This window comes from Castor canadensis, chromosome 18 (assembly GCF_047511655.1).
Source record: "Castor canadensis chromosome 18, mCasCan1.hap1v2, whole genome shotgun sequence".
NCBI classification, from domain to species: Eukaryota; Metazoa; Chordata; class Mammalia; order Rodentia; family Castoridae; genus Castor; species Castor canadensis.
Genome location: NC_133403.1, coordinates 10,241,778 through 10,263,691, shown reverse-complemented (window position 1 = coordinate 10,263,691; position 21,914 = coordinate 10,241,778). Strand labels below are relative to the sequence as shown.

The window sequence follows — 21,914 nt, the reverse complement described above, 5'->3', positions numbered from 1 at the left end:
ATTCTCAACATTCATTTAAAAACAATTTTACCTAAATAGATGTGGAAAAGGGTAGGAGGAACCTCAGTGTGGAAGGGGTGTCCCCAGCTACTCCCTAGATGGCATCACATCCAGCCACACATTGGCCACACACACAGTACACTAGGACAAGGCTTGGCTCCATTCAGGATATTTTATTTTCTTAAAGTAGACAATCTTTGACTTTCATATGGTCAGCAGCTCCTCTCTTCCTTCTGTATATCTCTTCAAGTCCTCGGCTGTGATTCTGCACACTGATCTTGGACGCATGGTTACTGAACAAAGGGTGTGAGAGAAGATGATTTCGCAAGGGCTCTGGCGGTGCCTTCCCTGTCAGCAGCAGGGGTTCATATTTACACATAGCCCTTGGCCAAGGTCCTCTCAAAGCCAATGCCCCTGGGCCCTGGGGCAGGAAGGCCCAGACAGCGCAGTCCCAGCAGGGCCTCCCTCAGGCCACAACGCTCGCTGTGCCTTCACAGGAGTCATAGCAGCTCCCAGCCTATGTCAGGCTCAGGACATGCAGGGACCAGGGGTGTCATCTCTTGCCTCCCCTCCTTTCACTGGGCAAAGCCACAGATAATTTACGCTTTAAATACCAAGACATTTAGCTATTGTTCATTTGCTCCTAGATGAAGAACCTTCTTTAAATACATCACATTTATTTTCTTAAATAAAAACAAAGCAGAAAACCGCACCAATAACAAGAGGACATTGCAGAGGCTTATATACAACAAGTGTCCCATGAGGCTGGCACAGGACTGCCATTTGCCCCAGAATTCTTTGGAGCAGAGGGACAGAATCGTCCAGATAACTTTTATACTCAGCAAGCCAGACACAAAAAGGACCACCTGAAAAAAAATATGTTTTGAAAATCTGCATTTAAAAAAGAATACTCAACTGCATCTGAAATTTTCTGTAGTTTTGTTTTTCTGTGAAACACCACAAGATTTGGCCAAAAAAAAAAAAAAAAGATGTTAGTGAAGAAAAACCAGGTTTCAGTTTATAAAACATCAGACCAGTAGAAGAAAAGCTGGAAACCCAGCTGGCCTAGGTTGAAATAAATCGTGCCACTCATTTCCTTGGGTTGACTTTTGCTGCATATTTTGAAGCTGTTTAAAAAGATCCACGAGTGGCTGGAGGTCTGGTTAGTGCTGTCACCTGGCTTCTCTGGCCCCAGGTCCAGGATGAACGTGGTGCAGAGAGGCTGTGTGTCAGGTGTGGCCAGCAGGGAAGGTGCATGGTCCCTGCTCTGGCCCTTACTCCTGGTCAGTGGCAAAGTCCCCAGTCTAGAGCTCGAGTGGTGAGCTGGCCTTCCCCAAGGTGCCTGTCACAAGTGGACCAATGTAGCCCTAGCCCTGCCACCTCTCCCCAGTGGTTTACAGAGCCCCATGCAGAGTGGACCAACTCAGGAAGGCAAAGTGAAGAGGCAGGATAACCTTGGAGTGAACTTGTGAAAGCAGCTTTTCACATCTTCAAGAGACCTCAACACTTTGGCGAACTTTGCCATGTCTAGATGGGAGTGCGTGCGTGCGCTTGTGTGTCTGAGTGTGTGTGTGTGTGTGTGTGTGTGTGTGTGTGTGTGTGTGTATGAATGTCTACCTATCTAGCAATCTATCCATATATATTTGTTTGCAGAAATGTGGGGCCAAGGAGGCAGAGGTCGGGGAGCAGGAGGGGGACATTCTTTAGGTCCCCGTTTTCTGCCCCTGGGTTGGGCCTCTCTAGCACGAGTAGAGGTGTGACACCCCATGGGTTTCACTACAGGCGAGTGGGCCAGGTCTGGCTCCTCAGCAAAGGCCAATGTACTTGAGATTGTTCTGTATAATGACATCTGTCACCGCGTCAAAGACAAACTGGATGTTACTGGTGTCGGTGGCACAGGTGAAGTGGGAGTAGATTTCCTTGGTCTCCTTGTTGCGATTCAGGTCCTCAAACTGCCGCTGGACATAGACAGCGGCCTCTTCATACGTGTTCTGGCCCTTGTACTCAGGGAAGCAGATGGTGAGCGGGATGCGTCGGATCTTCTCCGCTAGCAGGTCCTTCTTGTTCAGGAAGAGGATGAGTGAGGTGTTGATGAACCAGTTGTTGTTGCAGATGGAGTCAAAAAGGCGCAGGCTCTCTGCCATTCGACTCTAGGGTGGGGGGGGGGAGTAAAGTGCTGGCATTAATTAGGGCACACACCAAGCAGAGACCTAGACCCACAGCGCTGCCAGGAGGAACCTCCTTTAGCAGGGACTGCCAGCCCAACGCTGGCCCATGAGTGCATCCCCCTACCATTGGGTCAAATCTATCGCTATCCATGTCCCTTAGAAATAGCCTACATGGCCACCTCACCTTGTGTCTGGGTTGGAAAGGGCTCTTTTGGGTCCCTCCTCTGGGCACTGGTGCTAAGTGACCCCCAATGTGTGGCCTCAGGACTGTGGCAGTGACCAGCATGGCCTCTTCCCACCCTCACCCAGTGCTTCCGACACCCATCCCTGGCCCACCCCACACTTGTTCTCAAAAGCTAAAGTCTTTCACAGGAGCTGTTATTAGATCACATCTCCCTCAATGAAGTCTGGGTTTCATACAGTCCTTTCAAACATTCATCCTACCACATGATACCTGGGAGGGGAAAGCCTGCACTTTTGTATCCAAAGAATCCAGTTCCAATGAGCTGATAGTGAATCATTAGCCCTGAGCCAGGCAGCTCTCCTCAACCCCTCCTTGGCTTTGGGAGCTCACACAGGCTGCTATGGGCATTTGGCCCCATTGCTGTCTGCTAAGGACAGATCCTGCCCTACTGCCTAGTGGCCTGAACTAAGTAGGCAGGATTGGCACATGCAGCTGGGGTGGGTGGCATCCCAGAATACAGCCATCACCAAGTCAAGTGTATGGCCCCAGCTGCTCTCATTCTTTCCTTCTTCTCTTTCTGATGACTTTCAATGTGTTGCAGTGATGGACTTAAAGGAGTTTGACTCCCAAACCCACCATTTCCCCACAAAAGTGATCCTTCTCACTTCTAAAAGGAATAACTACCCAGAACTGCTACCTGGAGTAGCTGCTGATGAGGGTTGCCCCTATCTTAAGATAAACTTAATCAGCCAAGTGTCCAGACCAGTCTGGGATCAGTTTAGTTAAGATCCAAGAACTTTTCTGAACAGATTATATTACCATTGACAGACCATGGTATTGACTGTAAGTGTAGCTGATGTGTAGACATGAGGCATCAGCATCAACAATGACTACAGTGACAGTGGCAATGGCAGTTGTAGCTAGACATAGTGCTGCCTGTTCAACTGTCACACCTTCCTATTCCCACTTTACAGATGAAGAAAGAAACTGAGGCTTGGAGAGACAGGAATTGTGCTGTAAGTCTTCTTACCAGGAGCTCTGAGCTTGTTGCTCCTGTAAGGTGGGCCCAAGGGAGGTTGCTCCAGGGTTGGGGGTACCCAGGAGGATGGCACACAGAAACCTGCTCTCCAGAGCCTGTGTTCTCTGAGGTACAGGCAACATCCATGCAGAGAAGGAAGTAGGGGTAGGGGAGAGGAGATGCATAAAGATACTCATCTTTACCTTGGGAACCTGCATCCATCTGGGAGGCCATGTTTTCCGAATCCAATCTTGCTCCTTTAGAATGAGCTTGGGATAACACAAACTCTGAAAAGCTGGTAACCTTGGGTATGGGTGGAATTGACTTTTCTACAGAGAGAAATGGGAGACAGAGTCCCAACTCCAGCTGTACCCAGGGAAGCCAGTGCCTCAGCAGTTGAACCTGGATGTGATGTTCCCAAAGGCAAGATTGGTAATGGTCTAGGAATGTCATATTCTACTGGGAGAGTAATTAGCTCTAATGTGTTCCTGGAAGCCACATTGTAAAGAATACTGTGGGAACAGAGCTGTCACTTCTCATAGAAATGATGTCATAATTGGGGGCTATGCTTCTAACTCCAAATTCTGTATCAGATATGGCTATTAGTACATATTTGTGAATTCGCTGAGCAGATGCTTGCTATCACTGACAGGTCTACAACTCTACTGCTGGGTGATGGTGTCCTGAGCTGGGAGCCCTGGGGCTTCAAGAACAGAGGCTGGCAGGTATATCAGGCACCATCTAGAGTGGACCAGGAACTTCTCTTGGCCTCTGAGGGAATGGTCTAGTCACCAGCAGGGCATTGACTGGGGTTCAAGTGTGGATGAGCAAGCACAGCATAGGGGGTAAGGGCCTGGCTCCCTGAGCACTGCAGGGTCATTTGAAATGACAGCTGGGGTGATTCTTATATCCAACTCAGCCCAGAAGTTCTCAACCAGGAAGTGGAGTATGGTCAAGAGGAGGAGCAGGAGGACCACCTCAATAGGCTGCAACACTGTACAAGTACTGGTCATTGTCCTCTGTAGAGCACATGTGCATGGAAGAGGTTGGTTGCCAAGCTCTGTGAGAAACAAGCTTGAGAAGGAGCCAACAGACTATATGGACCATCCCTAGCCCATCCCATCCCCAGGGCCATCTCAGTTACTCTTTCTGTTGACTAAACTGTCTTGATGTGTGGTCAACCTCTTCTGCCCAAGTGGTCTGAACGACTTCCTTGCTGATGCCTCTCAGTAGACTTTAGGACCCTGAAATCTCTGAACCTTATGTTCCCGACTCAGAGATTACAGAAACTCAGGCAACATATCTCACAAGAGCAGCAGACAGAAAGGGAGGCAAAGGAAGGCCTGTCCTTGTCTATATAGGTCTCTTGCACACTTGCTCACAGGACTGATTGCTGCAGCAGGGTGACAGGCAGGCATCTTGGGAGTTCAGGGCCCTCCTCGTCTCACACCCCAGGTTCCTCTTGTTTTGCTGGCATTTTGGGGCTCAAAATGCCTCAAATGGCGTCCATGGGGAACTACATTGGCCATCATTTAGATGGTTGTCAAAGAATAATGATAAAGCCTTATTTGTATAGATACCTGCCCCCCACCCCTCCCTGGTCCTATTATCTGGAATCTGCCCAGCAGGATCCAGGAGAGCATGTAGGAGGTACCGTCTGCCTGGCTTCTGGGCCCACAGAGGTATGGAGCTTCAGCTCAGGGGTAGCCCTGATCTAGCCCCCTCCATCCCTCTGGCCTCCTAATTCTGGTTGAGTCCTTGCTGCATATAGGCACTCTATCATTGGGAGGTGAATGTGTGCACCTGCCTTGGGAACTTTGCAAACCAGGAAGAGTGCTCAGAAGGCCCAGCGTGGTCAGTGTGGTGTTGGCATGTGCTTTCTCACAGGGTCTGAGGTATTGGCAAGTGAGGCAGAAGCAGCCTTGTCTGGCCTGAATTTGTCCCTAGCCCAGAGGCCTGTGGCTCTCAGAGGTAAGGGGAAGAGCGGGAGAGTCTGAGGAACCATAGGCAGAGTCAAGACCCTGCCTAGCTAATGTTGACAAGAGGAGCCTGTACCCAGGGAGGGAAGAGGCAGTTGAGGGAGCCCTGTCTGGTTCCCTCTGTCACCCGTGGTTGCCTCCTGGCCTTGGAGCTGGCATCACAATAGTGCTTGCTTTGCACTCCTGCAACCTCATGTGCAGACAGGTGGGCAGAGTGGCACCCTGACACTTCAAATCACAACACTGGAGAAGGAGTGATGCTATTTTGGTCTGTAACTGTGGAAACTGTGCATGAACGTGAGTATGGGAGGGCTGAAACTGTACCATACTTTGTGGCTGGCCTCCAGGGCCTCGCCCTTGGAGCACTTCCCACTTGCCCACGTTCTGCTCCGCCTGTGGGAGACTTGTCCTGTGCCTCTTCCTCCTGGAATCTCCAGTCCACCTCCCTTTAGCAACATCTGACTATGTGCCCTGTATACAGTGACAAGGTCCCAGATCTAAACTGGCCTTTGAGGGTTCCCTGGCCCTTCCAAACCCTCAGAGGGTTTGCTTAGCCTGCGTGGGGTTTCAACCCCACCCATTCTCTATTTCTATTCACTTTGTGTCATGAGTTTGAGTTGTTACTGAGGCTTGGACACCATCTCTGCAGCCTGAAGGGGGTGGTGCTGGGTGCCCAGGTAAAGTCACAGGCAGCTTAGGAGTCATCTGACTCTGGCCACTTCTACTGCATCCCCCTTGTCCTGTAGTGACTGCCCCAATCAGCCTTCTCCTCAGACCTTGGAATCAGGGATGCTGCACCTGCATGCCACACACCCACAAGGCTGGAGGAAGGCTCCCATTTCACATACTGGCCAATGTCTGGAGAGGGGCCAGCTTGTCAGGCTCAGAGGAAAACCCTATTTTCCATTCCCCATTGATGTTCTCTTCTGGCAAGAAGCCCTCTTGCCTTTACCTCTTCAGCTGTCAACAGAGCCACAGCTGGGAGTAAGTGCAGTCAACATTACTTGCTGTGATGCCATCCCAGGGCTCCGAAGCCCACTCAGTCCTGTCCAGGGTCTGCTCACCAGTGAGACAGCACCTTCTAGGAGGCTGGGGCACATCTGCACATTCATTGATATAAATAACAGAGTAGACGATTCCTGACAGAAGCTTGGGCCATGTGGGAAACTCACTGCTTGTTGGTGGGATTTGTAACAAGGCATGTCACCTGCTAGGCATCTGGATAACAGTTTCAGGGTGGTGCCATCATTTCTTGACCATTTGTAAGAATAAAGTTTTTATTCATATTAGTCCAAATGTATTCAATGCCACTCATAATAGGGGGGCCTAATGGTTCATTCCTAAGGGGATTCCAGCTTGCTGGTCTGAGAGTCTGGGGTCTTTATCCCAAACAACACTGTCAGGTGCTAGCACCTGTGGGGTCAGCAGCCAGGTGAGCTGAGGAACAGAGGAACCTATGTTTATCAGGTTAGGTGGGCTGAGTTACCTTGGTCCCCTTTTTCCACAGAGCCTCTCCTGGTGACACAAAATGGCCCTGATGATGTGTACAAGGTCACTCTTAATGTTAGAACTTGCTCTGCCTTGGACAAGTCATTTGCTTTCTCTAGGCTTGTTTCCTCACCTGTAAGATGCCAGGACTATTTTGAGGATGAAAGCACTGATATAAGAAGAGTTTCGGGGTCTGACCTGTGGCACCAGGATGTCTTCTCACCATGAGGTCTTCTGGAGGACCATTTGCACAGAGGAAGCTGCAGTGGGATGGGGGAAGGAGACCTCAACTCTTCAGGCCAGGGTCTAGTCAATGATATGATACCTTGGTACCAGCCACAGACCCAGATTGATCTGGCTCCTCAGACCCTTTAGCCTAGGGATCTGATGGCCAAGGCTACAACACTGGCCACTTGGACCTTGTAACATACTGGGCCAGCCTGTGGCATGGTTCCTCTTATATTCCATGTTGGGCAGGTCTCCTTGCAAAAGGTTCCCTTTGTTTGGCATTGAACAGATTCCAAGGACCAGTCAGGTTCCTCAGTTACAACTGTTCCCCAGTTAATAGGTCAGACCATGTGTTTGGTCACAGGAGGTCTGCCTAGGGCCTCACACAACCCACATTCTGTCCCCATGGTCCTGCACGCTCCTCCCAACAGACACCCCAGTGCAGCATACTGAAGCCCATCTGTGCTGTTGTCTGTGGAAGTGCCCAGAGGGCAGCATCTCTCTTGTTTACTCCTCACAGCTCACCCAAATCGTATATGTGGTGGCTCAATGGCCACCTGGCGGGGGGGCTAAGGAGGGCAGTGGCACTGGGCAAGCTTTGATAGCCTCTCGCTCCTCTCATTTCTAATTCTCAGGTGTCCACCATCTTCCTGCATCCTCCCTGTGTCCTGGAGACAAAACCTGGACCCCTACACTGGTCTTTCATGAACTGAGTGTTGTTTTCCAACCATTCCCCACCTCCAAGTTACTCCATTCTTCAACTCACCTGTGTCTCAGTGCCTCACATGGCTAGCCCCACTACCAAGGATACCCCTTATTCCTCACCTGTCACTCCAGGCAAGATGCTGGCTTCTCAGTGCCTCATGCCCTCACCTGTGATGAGAGTATGGACAGCAGCGCTCATAAAGGCGTGTGGCCTTTGACCAAGCAAATGCATGTGTTCACAATCAGCACCTAGTGAGTGGTGAGCATATGATGTTTTCAACATCTCCTGTGGGATCCTGGGCTCTTCACCCACCTCAGGTGCCTTGTCCATGTGTGCCTGAGGATGCATGGCAAGGTAATTGTGTGGCCTCACATTGTTACACAGGGCACCCAAGTCCAATGGGCAGTGATCACCATGGCCTTCTCGCCATGTAAAGGAATGCATGACTTTGCTATAAAAACCATAAAATTGCTAAAAATGAGTGATCATGTTTTATGCTTCAAGTAAACTAGGACTTAGAAAGTGAAGTTTTAGTTTGCTATTTGAACTAAAGATCTCTGTCAAAATAGCTGAAAAACCAGCCTGACTCCCTAACCTCAGGAGGTCCAGTGGATGAAGTGGGTGAGTGGCTAGCTGGTGCTATTCAGGGATGCCCACGTGGACAGCTCTTCCATGGATCATGCCCATTTCGTGCACTTCTTGCCTTGGAGGCCACCCAAGTGTAGTGTCACCGCTATCCCAAGGGGGTAGTGTGTATGTGAGCTTTATCTTCATGGGACACTGCTCCACTCTGAATCCCCCCAAAACCTCTCCTGAGCCCCCAGCATATTGCAGCCTCCCTTGGCTTCTACACTAGCTACCAGCATGCACGTAGTCCTCTGGGGCATTGGTCCATCCCTCGCATGTCAACACCTACTCATGCTGAATGCATGCCATTAACTGAGAACATCACTACATGCTGTGACCAGGTGAAGTCCCCTGTCCTGTGCTGGTATATGCACAGGTACCGGTTAGGTGACATGCCATATGGTTACAAAAACTTATGTGTGGATCTGTCATATTTTCCTGTCTACTCTCCACCAGGTCCCAACCCCACAGGGCCCAGGGCAGGGCTTGCTATGGGTACAGTACAGGTTAAGATCACCTGGCTCAGCCAGTGGTCGCCAGCCTTCAGGTGTTTCTGGCATCAGCATTAACCCTGGGCATGAGATGGAAAACCCAGCCCTGCCAGCAGCTCTTGACCCTCCTCACGCCAGATCTCCTCACAGCCCCCTCTGCTTTGCCTCCCTGGGTAGGTGCCTTCCAGGTGAACAGATGGTGCTGTGCTCAATCGGGTGTTGGGATAGGCAGGACCCCACATTCCATGCAAAATGAAATGATAGCTGATGTGGTGGTTTTGAGTGGACAAAGAGGGCCAGGCCCAGGACTGCCAGTCACTAGCTCTTAGTTATGAAAGCACCAGTTCCTATAGTGGATAAGTTGGCATATGATTAAGCAACTCCCAAATAAGGTGGATGAGGGCTGAAGTGGGACACAGCTTAGTCTCTGCACCCACACCTGGGTGACTGCTAGCAGCTAGCATTACTATTAACACTGAGTCATGTCAGCTGGGCCTTTGGGGCAGAGGGGGAGGCAGGCCAAGGCCCAGAAAGGCACTGTGAACGACTTGGGGACAGATGAGGTTGGGGATTCAGCACCAGACTGTATGTTTGGGGAGGCAAGGCCCTACCCTGGGCCTTAGTAGGCCAAGTTCTCAGTCCTGGCACAGTCTGGAAGTTCCAAGTCAGACCAGCGAGTTGTTCATGAAACAGTAAATTCAGCTTTTTCACCTTGGAAGTGGGGCTGGGGGCATGAATGAGTTCCATTCATCAGATGGAGTTAGGCCCACAGCTGAGACATCAGGCCTGGCCCAGCCTAGGCAGTAGGGTGCCAGGTTCTGAAGGCAGCACCCTGACTAGTCTCGGCAGAGGTTTCTTATGGGCTGGACTTCATGTGGGTAATCTTCATGAAGTGACAGCCAAGCCCATGGCTCCCTCTGGGCCTCACTTTGTGGTGGAAGGCTTAGGGGCAACAAGGTGTGTTTGCTAGCTGGGCAGGGTATGGCTTGAGGGTCATGGTGGTGTGCTGACATGGTAACCAATGTGTTCTGGTCAGCAGCCTGCGTAGAACTGACTGCCCCTCCCCTTTCCATAGTGTGGCAGTTCTGTGCTCTGCATCTGGTAGGCAGAAAGAGCCTCTGTCACTTCCCTGGACCACCCTGATCCCTACTGAGAGGGAGGCTGGGCACAGAAACCCCCAGACTTCTCCTGTGGGAAGTGGTTGAGGGGTCCTCACCCCTGGCAACTGCACAGTAGTGGAGGAGCCTGTGGCATCTGTGCCCCTTCCCTAGCACCCATGTTAGGTTCATCTGTAGCTGCAACAATGGGAAAACACCAGAGGAAGCCAGTTTAAGGATGGTGTCAGTCACTCAGAAAACAGCTTGTTCTTTGTCTCCAAAGAGGGCAGGTCTTCTGGGTGACAGGGATGTGTGTGTATGTTCCTTCTCACTGTAAAGCAACAGAGAAGTATAGGGTGGCTGGGATGCTAGCTGGCTCTGCTGGCTAGCAGGAGGAGGAAAGTGCAGTGCCTCTGGTCTGGGCTCTGTGGGAAAGGCCAGGCCAGGCCAGGCCTAGGATGCAGGTGGTCAGAGGCTCACAGCCAGCTTTGTGCTTTCCTGACCAGTCTACTGAGAATCCTTGTTGGGAATTTCTGTCTTTAGTTCCTCTTTGGGCTCTAAGTTCATCCCACAGGGACTCAGAGGTGCAAAATCCTGGCCTGTACCTATTCTCAGGCCAAAGGGCTGGAGGCAGGTGATGGGATCAGCTGGAAGCCAGACGGTGTGGAGTGGGTGGGATCTGGATATGGAGGTGTTGCTAACCACTGTCAGGCATATAGGTGAGGATCTGTGGAACTAAGGATCCTGGGACCAACAGAACCTCATCTAGGCACAAGGGCAGGTATTGTGGGGACCTGTGCTGTCATAAAGGGCCATTTAGGCTTGGAACACCTTGTTCTTCTAGCATAGGAGGGGGCACTGGTAGTGCACTGAGGCTGAGCAGCTGACCACTGTGTGCCTCTCTGGTCAGTGCTGACCTTGGGGCAGGGTGACACCCTGTGGGGTCTCAATTGGACTAGGCAGAAGGGGCTGCTATGCTCAGAGTGACCCCTTGAAGGCCACATCAACTCAGAGAGCTGAATGCTAGAAATAGCTTCTAGGGGAAGCCCTCAGACGGAGCTCTGGAGACACCAACCAGGACCCCCTACTCCCACATGACTCCTCCTGATTTTCAGGATTTGGCCCTGATGGATCTGTCTAGATTGCTCTTCCAGGTCCCCACTCAGTCTCTGGGCTGTGCCCGTGCCATCACAGAGGAGTCTTCCTGCACCAAGCTATCCTACCCAGCCCCACCAGGGTGCTTGGCCAAATATTCCATCCAAATGGCCCTGAATGCTGGTCTGCTGTCCCCATTGTAGACATCTAGCCACACACTCTTACCTGCTTTCCTTGTCTTTCCCCTCTCTTTTCAGTTACATATCCTATGAAGGCATTTTGAGTGATAGGGTCTTGGGCAGCCACTGCTGGACAAGTCAAAGGACAAATGTCCCACCAGGCACTGATCCCCAGAGCCTGGTATGTGTCTCCTCAGAGAGATAAAGAGTATTTCTTCTGATTCTTCTGTAGACCCTCCCAGCAGGGTTTGGTACTATGGCAGCCAAGGAGCACAGCCTTAGAGCCCATAAATACAGCTAAGACTTTTTCCCTTTCAGGGAGCAGGGGAGGTCTGAGGCCTGGGGATGTAGGGAAGCCTCCTTCAGGGTGTAGGCAGGGAACTGAGGGTCCCTGAGTCCTGGACCACTCATTGCAAATGCCAGGAGCAATGTATCACCTCCTGGGTGCCCATCAGGTTCAACTGTGTAGTAGATGAAACTAAGGCTGCCAACCGCAGGGATTGCCTGAGGATGTGAACCTGGGTGCCAGGCTCTGGGTTGATTCCCTGACTTCTCAGAACACTTTTACCAGTGCCATGCTCTGTGGTTGGAGGCCTCTAATCACATGATGTTTGGATGTAACATGAGCAGTCAGATCTGAGACACTCCACTGCCAATGGGATATCTGGGGGCCACTAGAGACTAGTGTTAGTAACAGGGCTACCTGCAGAGGTGTTTCTGTTGGACACGGCCCTGCCAGCTCCTTGGTGAAGGGGGCCTGGGAGGTTCCAGCTGATCTGGGTTCTGGACCTCATTCTACCACCAAGCTGCAGGAGGACTTTGGGTGTGTCACTCCCTATTCTTCAGGTCATAGCTCTTGCCTTAGTAAAATAAGCTGCTTAGCCAGGTGCAGTGGTTCCTATCTATAATCCCAGATACTCAGGAGGATTGTGACTGTAGTTTGAGGTCATTCTGGGCAAAAAAAGTTAGTGAGACCCCACCTTAACAAATAGGCTGGATGTGGTGACACAGCCCATCACCCAGCTACGAGAGGGCATAGGTAAGAGGATCACAGTCCAGGCCGGTCCCAGGCCAAACAAAACACAACAAAAGTAACTGAAAAAAAAAAAAAAACTAAAGCAAAAAAGGGCTGAGGCATGGTTCAAGTGACAGAGCACCTGCCTAGCAAGTTAAGGTGGGTTCAAACCTCAGTACTGCCAAAAAAGAAAACAAAAATACAAAAGTTGCTCATCTAAGATGGCCACGTTGATTTACTGTAGTGGTGTGGGGGGACCAGGATACGTTTGATGTCCCTGTGAAGCTGACCCTAGACTGGGCAACGGATGAGACACCCCCACTTCCCCATCTGAGATGCCTCTCCAGAGACCTCCATCTCCAGGCCACATCATACCCCACACAGATGTCATGGAAATGGCAGTGTGCTGCCCCAAGGCCTTGAGATGTTCTGAGGTCTTCCTTTGCCTCTAGATGGGACTAAGTCTAGTATGCCTGCCTTCCTTGCTGCCCTGAAGATTTGTGGCTGCAGTTCTTGTCTGGTGGCTGGCTGACTCTGCTACTCTTTTCTGCTTTATAGCCTGTAAGGGAGGTCACTTGTCACCCTCCGTATCCTTAGGGAGTTTACAATGCATGAGGGGTGATGAAAAAGGAGGACAGGGGAAATCAGACAAAAACCAAGCATAGTGCTGCTTCCTGGCAGAGGCCCAGTACAGGAGCAGGTGGGGGAGACATAAGTCATCTCTGCTCACACTCAGGGCATGGTGCTTGGGCCTCCCCAGGCAGTCCCAGCTACTGGCTGTTGCCTGCTGGAGTACTGATGTTATCCTGTCCCCTCAGTGGAATGGCTCTTGGGGGCAGGGCCATGTGTTCAGCATCCCAGTGCCTGGGCAGAACTACAGCTAACCTATACAGACATATGCACATGTTCCACTGCCTACAGGGAGATGGGAGGCTTTATGCTACCCTGTATGCACTGGCCATACTCAGGCACATGCAGCACCTCAGGAGGAAGGTGGCAACAGCTGCTGTCTCCTGGGGCCGGATGCCCCCCACTCTGCTTAGCTTAGCACACTGCCATTTCCATGACAACCAGAGAGGGCGCCTCCTCCCTCAGTCTCACACAGCAACATGGACCAAAGGCAGGAGGAAGCTGGTCTTTGAGCTGGAGCAGGTTCCTAGCCCAGCATCTGTCTGTCTGCTTGGGGGTAGTGGGAGAGGGTCTCTGGGAGTTGGGGACCTGGTTGTCCTTTTAAAGTGCTTGATCTGACCAGCAAGATAGTGGACAGGAGAGAGGGGAGGCCCCTTTGGGGACCTGCTCCTGGCTGGAGCACCTGTGGTGAGCAGGCCTTCTAATGGGAGGGAGGAACAATGGATGGAGAGTCCCATAATGTCTCACCCTTGGCACTCTGTGGCTGTTTCTGCCTTGGCTTCTCCAGTGATAGGGGTTGCCACGATGCCCTCCTGCTCTGTTCATCTCAGAGAAGTGGCTGTAAGGACTCTCCTCACTAGGGAGAGGAAACCATGATGGGGCTCTTCAAAACACTCCCTTTACAGATGTGGAGACCAGAACCCTCTGCCTAATTCACCATATTGCTTTAAGGAGAGCCCAAATAACCCCTCAGGCCTGGTCATCTCCCTACTGCTACTGGCCTCAGGGAGTTGGGTAGTCTGGGGACAGAAGGATGCCAGGGTTGCTTCCAGTCCAATCTGGCTATTGCTCCTCTCTTCTTCATCCTGTAAACCTAAATGCTTTCTTGATGGGCTGGAGAACTGTATTAATGAGGTTAATGACTTGGTGAGCCTATTACTGCCCCGGAATGGTCTGCAGGAATAGTGAAGAAAGGCCCGTGAGGGATCAGCACAGGAGAGTTTATGGGTCATGCCTATGTTCTCCATGTTACCCAGACTGTTGCACCCACTCCCCAAGCCTGGCCCTTGAGTCCCTATACTGACCCTATGGTTCTATGGGTTAGGATACTAAGGCACATGGGTGTGACCCTGCTCACAGGGTGGGTTATTCTGGCTCCAATCACTCTGGATCATGGCCCTCATTCCTGTTCTGCCACCCAATGCCCTGCCTTACTCTTGTGTCTCTCTACTCAGCCAGAGGCTCCCCAAGCAGAGGCTCTGGGTATCCCTGCTGTAGGTCCTCTTGGTTAGACCCTCATTCAACTTGGCACCCCTCTTCCACTTGACCCCTTCTCCCTGGCTCACTTCAGCATTAGGATTCTCTGGGTGGTGGTATGTATGGGCAGCCTGGAAGGGCAGCAGCTGGCCCCTTAGCATGGCAAGACTCAGTCTTTCAGGGGGTGGGGAGCACAGAAAGGAGCTGTGGAGGTCAACTTGGCCTGCACTTCTATCTACCAGCAGAGCCAGCTCTGCAGTCTCCAACAGGGCTGTCCACCTGCTCTGCTGCCAGGTCCACTGTGGGCTGCCTTGATTCGCCTTGAACTCTACCAGAGTTCAGATCCTGGTAGTTGTGAGACAGCAGCTATCTTGGTCAATTGTGAAATGAGTCATGATAGCCATGATCAGCATGAGAGGAGCTGAGCATCTCCCAGCTACCCAATGGGTACTGACCAGGCCTCACAAGGCACTTGCTCTTCCAGAGGGAACATGGGCTTCATACTGAGATGCTTCAGACAGACCACCTCCTAGCACCTGGACCTCAGGTGGTCACCCTGAGATACTTCTTAAGCTTCGGCTGCATGCAAAACATTCTGCCTTAAGGGACACACATGCTACCAGCTGCCAAGTAAGGAAGAGGAAAACAAACATGAGGGGTGGCCGCCAGCATCATACTGTGCAAGCTAGGGGTGTGGGGAAGGTGGCACAGAAGGCTTGGTCTGGGCTGGGCACTGAAGATGGATCCACAAGGCATGGTATGCAGAGGACCCAGTGTTGGCCTAGCTGGTTGGCTCACTGAATCTTGCTTCTGAAGTACCCACTAGTCATGACTTCAATCTTTTCCTTTGATTCACAGCACTGCTTTTAGTACCATTGGACCCTGTCCTTGTTATTGCTCATCACCTTCCTATGAGTGCAGGGTTGGTTGGCTGGGGACTGCCGTTCCCAACTTGGGGCAAATGGCAGGCAGGCCAGATGGCATGTGTGGTAGGCATCTGGCATGGTAGCTGCATGTGGGGAGTTCAGCTGAGAGGAGACGTGGGTGCCTGGCTGTCCTACCCTCTTGCACAGCTGCGCCTACCCCTGGGCCCAGCCCACAGATGATTCGACCATGGCTGGGTGGGGAAGGGCCCAAAGGCTTCTGGGATGACACCTAAGGTATGGCTTGGGGCAGGTAACTGGCACACAACAGAGGCTGAAGGGAGTGGGACTGGGTCTCCCTCCTCCACATCAGGACAAGGCGTGGCCTAGCTTTTCAGTGACAGGTACCCTGCATCCTTTCTCACTGTAGCTTTGTTGTTCAGTGGGTCAATGATTGACCCACTTGATAAGCTGGTGTTCTTCTGGCTTTGAAATTATCAGGAAATGTCTGATTCCATATCTTGGCAAGTGAAATCTTGGGCTTTATCTTCATGATTTAGCACCCTCTGGCCAATCCTCTGGGGTTCTGTGTGCAGAGGCCCCAGGACCTGGATGCCTGGCTGTGACCCTGTGTTGGGTATGATATTCTTCTTGCTGGAATACTTCATGGCCCAGCAGCCTGGCTCCTGCTCCCCCTCCCCAGCTGTTGCCACACACTTGCAGGCAGATAGCCTGACTCCACAGAACCCATCTGCTTCCAGCGGAGATTAACAAGTGACACAGATCATTAACAACTCATGAAGTCAGACATGCCCAAGCCTTGGGTGCTCTCAACCTTTCCTCAGGACCACCACCTTTCCCTTCTCTCATTTGATGCTTCTTACTGTCACCTTTTCTTCTTCTGGTCCCTGCTCACTGGGCAGGGAGGGAGTAGAGACCCACTGGGTTTACAGAATACTCAGCCCAGCCAGCATCATGCTGTGCAAGCTACAGATGTGGGGAAGGCGGCACAGAAGCCCTCCATCCAGCTACGGGCTGGGGGCTAGGGTTGGAGTGTGTTCCAACCAAGTCCAGAAGTCAGAGCCTCTGGTACCTATGCCTCCCACCCCCAAGCTATGCCCAGTGACAAGTGCAACGTTCATAGTAACGGCAATGGCAGGCCTGCACTTCAAACAGCAAAGGCTGTTTAAACAAGATAACAGGCTGTGGATAAAGCTGTAACTCAGGCCCTAATGGCCTAGAAAGCCGTTGTTCTGAACCTGCCAGAGATGGCAGAGAGTTGCTTCCTGCCTCATGCAGCAGTTCAGCCTCCGGTCACCTCCTGTTTACCTGTACAACGTGGAGGGAGGCCGGGGTGACCCTAAGTGATAGCAAGAGGCTGTCTCCCAACCCTGCCCAGTCCCTGGGTCCTCTTCAGAAGGTGGTGGAGGGACCTTTAGGTTGAGAGGTCCCTGGCTTTGCCACCTGAGCAACCTATTCTCAGAACCTAAGTTTCTTTAAGTGTGTGGTTGGCTGTCACCCCCTGCCAGGCTGGAGGGTTTAGAGGCTGCGTGGGCAGTGCACCAATATGTTCTGGGCCAGGCTTGGTGCAGTCTACTCACATCCATCACTTTCCATTTCCATTCCGCTGTCACCAACTACGACACATTATATAGAATATATTATTATATATTATATAGAAAGGAATCTTTCTATAATGCTGAGCCCATAGAATATCACGTGAATTGCCCTAAAACCTCAGGAGCTGGGTGATGGACTATGCTGCTAGGCCAGCCTGGACCTGGGCTGTCCAGACACAAGTAGCCATACCATAACATTGAGATGACTGCCAGGTCAGGGCCCTGTCCACCCAAGGACCCCAGTGTGAGCTGGTGATAGCATTGTACCCACAGTACTTTTTTGTGTCCTACTGGGGTCTCACCCAGACAGGGCTTTCTAGGAGTCAGTGCAGCCACTGGACACTGCCCTGTTGCATCTTCACGGCAGTGGCAGCAGCCTCCTAGCACAGGCCCAGTGTCCCACATGTCACTCAGTTTTACTTTTTGTTCTCTCGGGAACTGTAGGTTCTTAGAGCCTGATGAGCATTTTCAGCATGTGTTGGTCAAAGTCCCCAGGGAGGCACAGTCCCAGTGCAAGTGGTACATGGGCAATGGGGACTATGTACCTGGAGTGGGGGATGACATAGAAATGCTTCCAGACTCCCAGTTCTGGGACAGCAAATTCCCACAACATGCTGGGAGCATTTACTCTGAAAGGACCTGGAGTTGCTGAGTCCTGCTTCCCACTCACACCTGATAGGCCACAGCACTATGGGAAGCAGCTTAGGTGGTGGGTCCTATTCACTCTCCCACATTCTTCCACCACGCACAGAGCCACCTCTCCCCAAGTCTGCCTTTGACAAAATGAGAATTGTGTTAAAGACCTTACTGAATAGATCTAAGTGGCCTCTGCTGTTAGTCACTGGCAGGAAATTAACAGACAGGAGGATGCAAGGGCCTCGTGTACAGGAAACTGTCAGCACAGACCCAGGCCTGTGCAAGGAAACTGTGGTGCATGATGCTCCTTCTATCTCAATGCCAGAAGAACCTTGGGACCCAAAAGCCCAGGACCTTATGTGGCTTGTTCATTCTGGTTGTAGGGCTGCAGCTCCAGCTCATGTAGGCACCAAGGCTTATGAAACTTCATGCAATGGTCTGGAACCCTTCCTGTGAGGGACATGAGAAATGGGATAGGGAGGAGAGATCTGAGTGTAGAACCTATGCTTGTGGCCTAAAAGATGAATTTCAGCAATGCTCATCCTTTATAAAAGAAAGGCCATTACCACCCTAACCCACTATCTCCATCTGCATGAGAGAGAGGGCTGAACCAAGTACAGGTTCTGTGGATACTCTGGCTGAAGCGGCAGAGCTTCTCCCGAGAACGGTTGCACATGGGTGCCCTTAAGTGGCTGTATAATCCAGATATGATTTACTCCCCAGTTCCTAGGCACTGCCACAACAGGGTGTGCAGCCTGGGAATGGCTACTCCTGATGACAGCCCCTGTCACTGCATGTGCTGAGGTGGAAGCTAGAGGCTGGAGGCTGGGTCCTGCCCACAATGCAGCAGTTGCCCAACTGAGTACCAGTGGGTTGGTAGGACAGCTCAGGCAGGCCTTTGCTTCACGTGTGTCTCTTTGGAGCAGCTGCTGTAAGCACATGGTAGGATGACAGCATCAAGGATGAGGCTTTCTACCTTTCCTTAGCAGTTGCTCTAGGGGAGGCAGAAAATGGCTTCTGCATCCTTGGCCAATGGCCTCATCATAGAGAAGATGTGCACAGAGTAGCCAGAAAGTCATGCAGGGACACTGGTGCATGGTATGGACACTTCCAAGCCCTTGTAGCAGCAGGGATCTTTATGCTGGAGTGGCCCCAATCTGAGGACTCCTGAGCTGCCTTGGCCCTCTCTGGGCTTCAGGGACTTGGAATAGCCAATTTGGCAGGTTTCTGAGCCCGCACTCTTTATTGGGAAGTTGCTCTTGACCTTCAAGTTGTGCAGGTCTGGCATTACTCCCTCCTGGGTGATCCCCAAATACCTCACCCCACCTTCACTCCTATCCTCACCCATGTCACCCTATGGCTGTGTGAGCCCACACTCCCAGGGAAGGCAGCAAGGGGGAAAGTTCAGGGTAACACTTCGGCTGAGCTGTGGTCCACACAAAGGGACAACCATGAGCCAAGGTCAGGGCTGGCACTATGAGTGGTCTGGGGTGGCCAGGGCACAGGTGAGCAAGGGAAGGAGCTGCAGTACAAGCTGGACATAAGAGCACGACTTCTGGGACCTCCAAGCTATGGAAGACAGCAAGTGCTGCCCCGGCAGCTGTGCCTATGGACAGGGCACTAGGCAGATATAGCATGGGGGAGGGACAAGCCCAAAGGCCAGGCTGGTCATCAATCTATGGGTTTGGCCTAGCTGAATGCAGACTGGGTCACACACAGCTTCTCTTGCTGCCCTCGGAGGAAGACACTGTCAGGTAGATATTCAAGGGTAGACCCCACACCTCCTGCCCTCACTGGGCCCTGCACCACCCCAGCCAGGGGGGATATTCCTGAAAGGAACTTGTCCTGTGCTAGGCCCAGTGGTGCCCCAGTTTCCTTGCTCTGAGACCCCCAGGTCAGACCCCTGGGAAGATAGGTAGGCTACAAAGGGCAACCTGCTACATATGGACATCAGAGAATAGTGGGACATGCCCAGTTGTAGATGTCAGACCAGCAAGCACTAACCCACGTCCCCATTCTGTGAGGGCCTCTGGCCTCTGTGATGTCAGATCCTGAGGGGCACATATAGCCTGACCCCAGGAAGTCCAGTATAGGCCTGTAAGAAGGGCCTACTCTGCTGGGATCCAGGCTCAGCTTGGGCCACCTGGGCCCTAGCCTACTTGGACCTGGACTTGGAGGGGCCTCATGTAGTGTGTGGGCTCAGCCTGCTTGTTTTCCTGTGGGTGGGGTTCATGGAAGTCTCTTGGAGAGGAACATTAAATGACCTGGAGGTTTGATGGCAGGTGGGTACCATGTTTCCGGCAGGCCCTTAACAGTTCCCACAGTCTTCCCAGCCACTCTGAACCAGGCAGGGACACCCACCTGTTTCATAGGTGAAACCTCTGGAGCTGGGAGAGGCTTGCTGCCTTGCTGAACCCCTCAGGGTCTAACTCTCAAACCTGGCGTACTCCTTGGTGACACCCAAAGTTCCAGGCTGCATGGGGCCAAGTATAGGCACAAGTAATGGCAGGAAATGATCATGTCCTTCTGTGCTGAGGCTTGAACTGGGCCACAATCACTGAAGGGCAGAAGAACACATCCCTTATAGGCTTTCTGTCCACTTTTTCTTGATCACTGTTTCCTCCTTGAACCACAGCCAGCCCCACTTTATGGCCAAGAAAGTAAAGCTGGGCGAGCTCGTCTGTGCTGAGGCCAAGCCAGAGCAGGGGCTGTGTCTGAGCCTGTGCTGTACCGATTTGCCTTCTGTGGTCCATCTTTGGGCAGATAAGACTCAAAGAGAGGCAGGAGATGTGCTTGGAGCCCTAAAGGTACTGAATATGGGATCACATGGTGTGGTCATCTTCCTTTATTTCTGTCTTGTTGGCCATGGGTAGGAAGCTACCCAAAAACCACAAGTTGCCTCAGTCAGCATTTCTGGAGCGCTCTCTTTCATACTGGTGTCCTGGAGCCCTGGGACACAGGGCTCTTGGGTAGTATTGAGCAGATCACAGGTATTCCATTCTCATCTGTTACTGCTGTTGGCCTGTGGGGCAGAGACCTGCCCATGGACACTTGTGGGCTGGGCTAAATTGCCATGCAGGTTCCAAGTCTCCTGGATCAGGGCATCCAGGTCCACTCTGTGAGGCAAGGCCACCACAGCCTGGAAAAGGTGTGTGAAGCTGTGGCCCTAGGCTGGTCTGGGGGCACGAGGCCCAGGGTCTAGGCAGACAGTGGTTTATTATTAATGAAATCAGAGAAAGCGTGAGAGCGGAGATGTTCACCATGGGGGGGGGGTGTAATGAAGACGGGATTAGGTCAGCTACAGCCCAGGCTCCTGGCCTAAATTTGTCCCGTCTAGTTCAGAGTCACACATAGAAGCACCAGCACCTTTTACTCTGTCCTGGCCAATACTGTGTGTCCCCCTCAGATGCCTAGGGGTCATCCACTGGCTTATCACCATTCCAATCTCTCCAGACACTAGATTACTAGAGTCTGTAATGCCTGGAGAGTTCTACAAATGGATAAAGAGAAGCCTTTATGCCCCACAGTGTGGACCTAGGTGCCCAGTCCATCCCTACCCATTCTTGTTGCTCAAGACCAGTTGTAACTTGGCTGGGTGGTGGACCCCTCAACACCTATCCTAGTGACCAGGAGGTCCCCTAAGTCAGCAAGGCCCCCAGCCCTCTCAGCCTCCAACCTGGAGTCGGTTCTTAATAAACAGAAAATTGTTTTTCAGTTCTCAGATTATACAAATCCCTTAAAACAATAATCTGTGTCTTAAAACCCAGAGCTGTTCTGATGTGTATATAATGAGCAGGGCTAATGTGCTCAGGAAATTAATTACCACTGGTTGGGGAAGCTAAGTGGATGTAGGGTGGGAAGCCCTGAAGCTCTTGGTACAGTTCAGGAAGGGACATTTCCATGAGCATCCAGCACAATCACCTGATATCTCAAAATACAGACTCAGAAGAGAGTCATAAGTCAATTCCAGCTCCACCATTGCCACACATTCAGGTGGCACTGCCTGCCCCAGGAACTGCTAGGGATTGGAGGTAGCACCTGAGTCCTTCCTTGCCCTTGACGTAGGGTACCTGGTGTTTCTGCTCTCCCTTCAGGGTACTGCATACAGTACTGTACTACTCATAGTTCCAAACAGCCCCTTTGGTCTTGCCTTTGCTGGCTTTCCCAATAGCACCCCACAGCTCTTGGGCTGGTTTCTATAAGGTCCAGATCAGATCATCACCACCCTTAATTTCATCCCAGTCCACCTAGACCCTGCTCCCCATTGGGAGCAAGTTGCAAGTTGATTTCTAGGACCCCAAAAGATGCTTCATAGGATTGCCTCATGCTCAGCCACAGGTCTGTCCCCAGCTGCTCAATGCTGTCCTCAGATGACCTCAGGGGAGGAAGGACATGTCCTTTTCTGTCCCTCTGTT

The 21,914-nt window shown here is 51.8% G+C and overlaps 2 protein-coding genes across 2 annotated transcripts in view; one reads left to right on the top strand and one right to left on the bottom strand.

The window, feature by feature from the left end:
* The window catches only part of Rsph14 (radial spoke head 14 homolog), a 78,716-nt gene that overhangs the window by 14,072 nt on the left and 42,730 nt on the right, over positions 1–21,914 (top strand). The gene's annotated exons all lie outside the window — the stretch shown is intronic.
* The window catches only part of Gnaz (G protein subunit alpha z), a 54,320-nt gene continuing 32,564 nt past the window's right edge, over positions 159–21,914 (bottom strand). Inside the window, exon 3 of the mRNA XM_020182446.2 lies at positions 159–2,150. Coding sequence (XP_020038035.1) covers positions 1,806–2,150 — 345 coding nt within the window. The 3' untranslated portion in view covers positions 159–1,805. The remainder of the gene's footprint in view (positions 2,151–21,914) is intronic.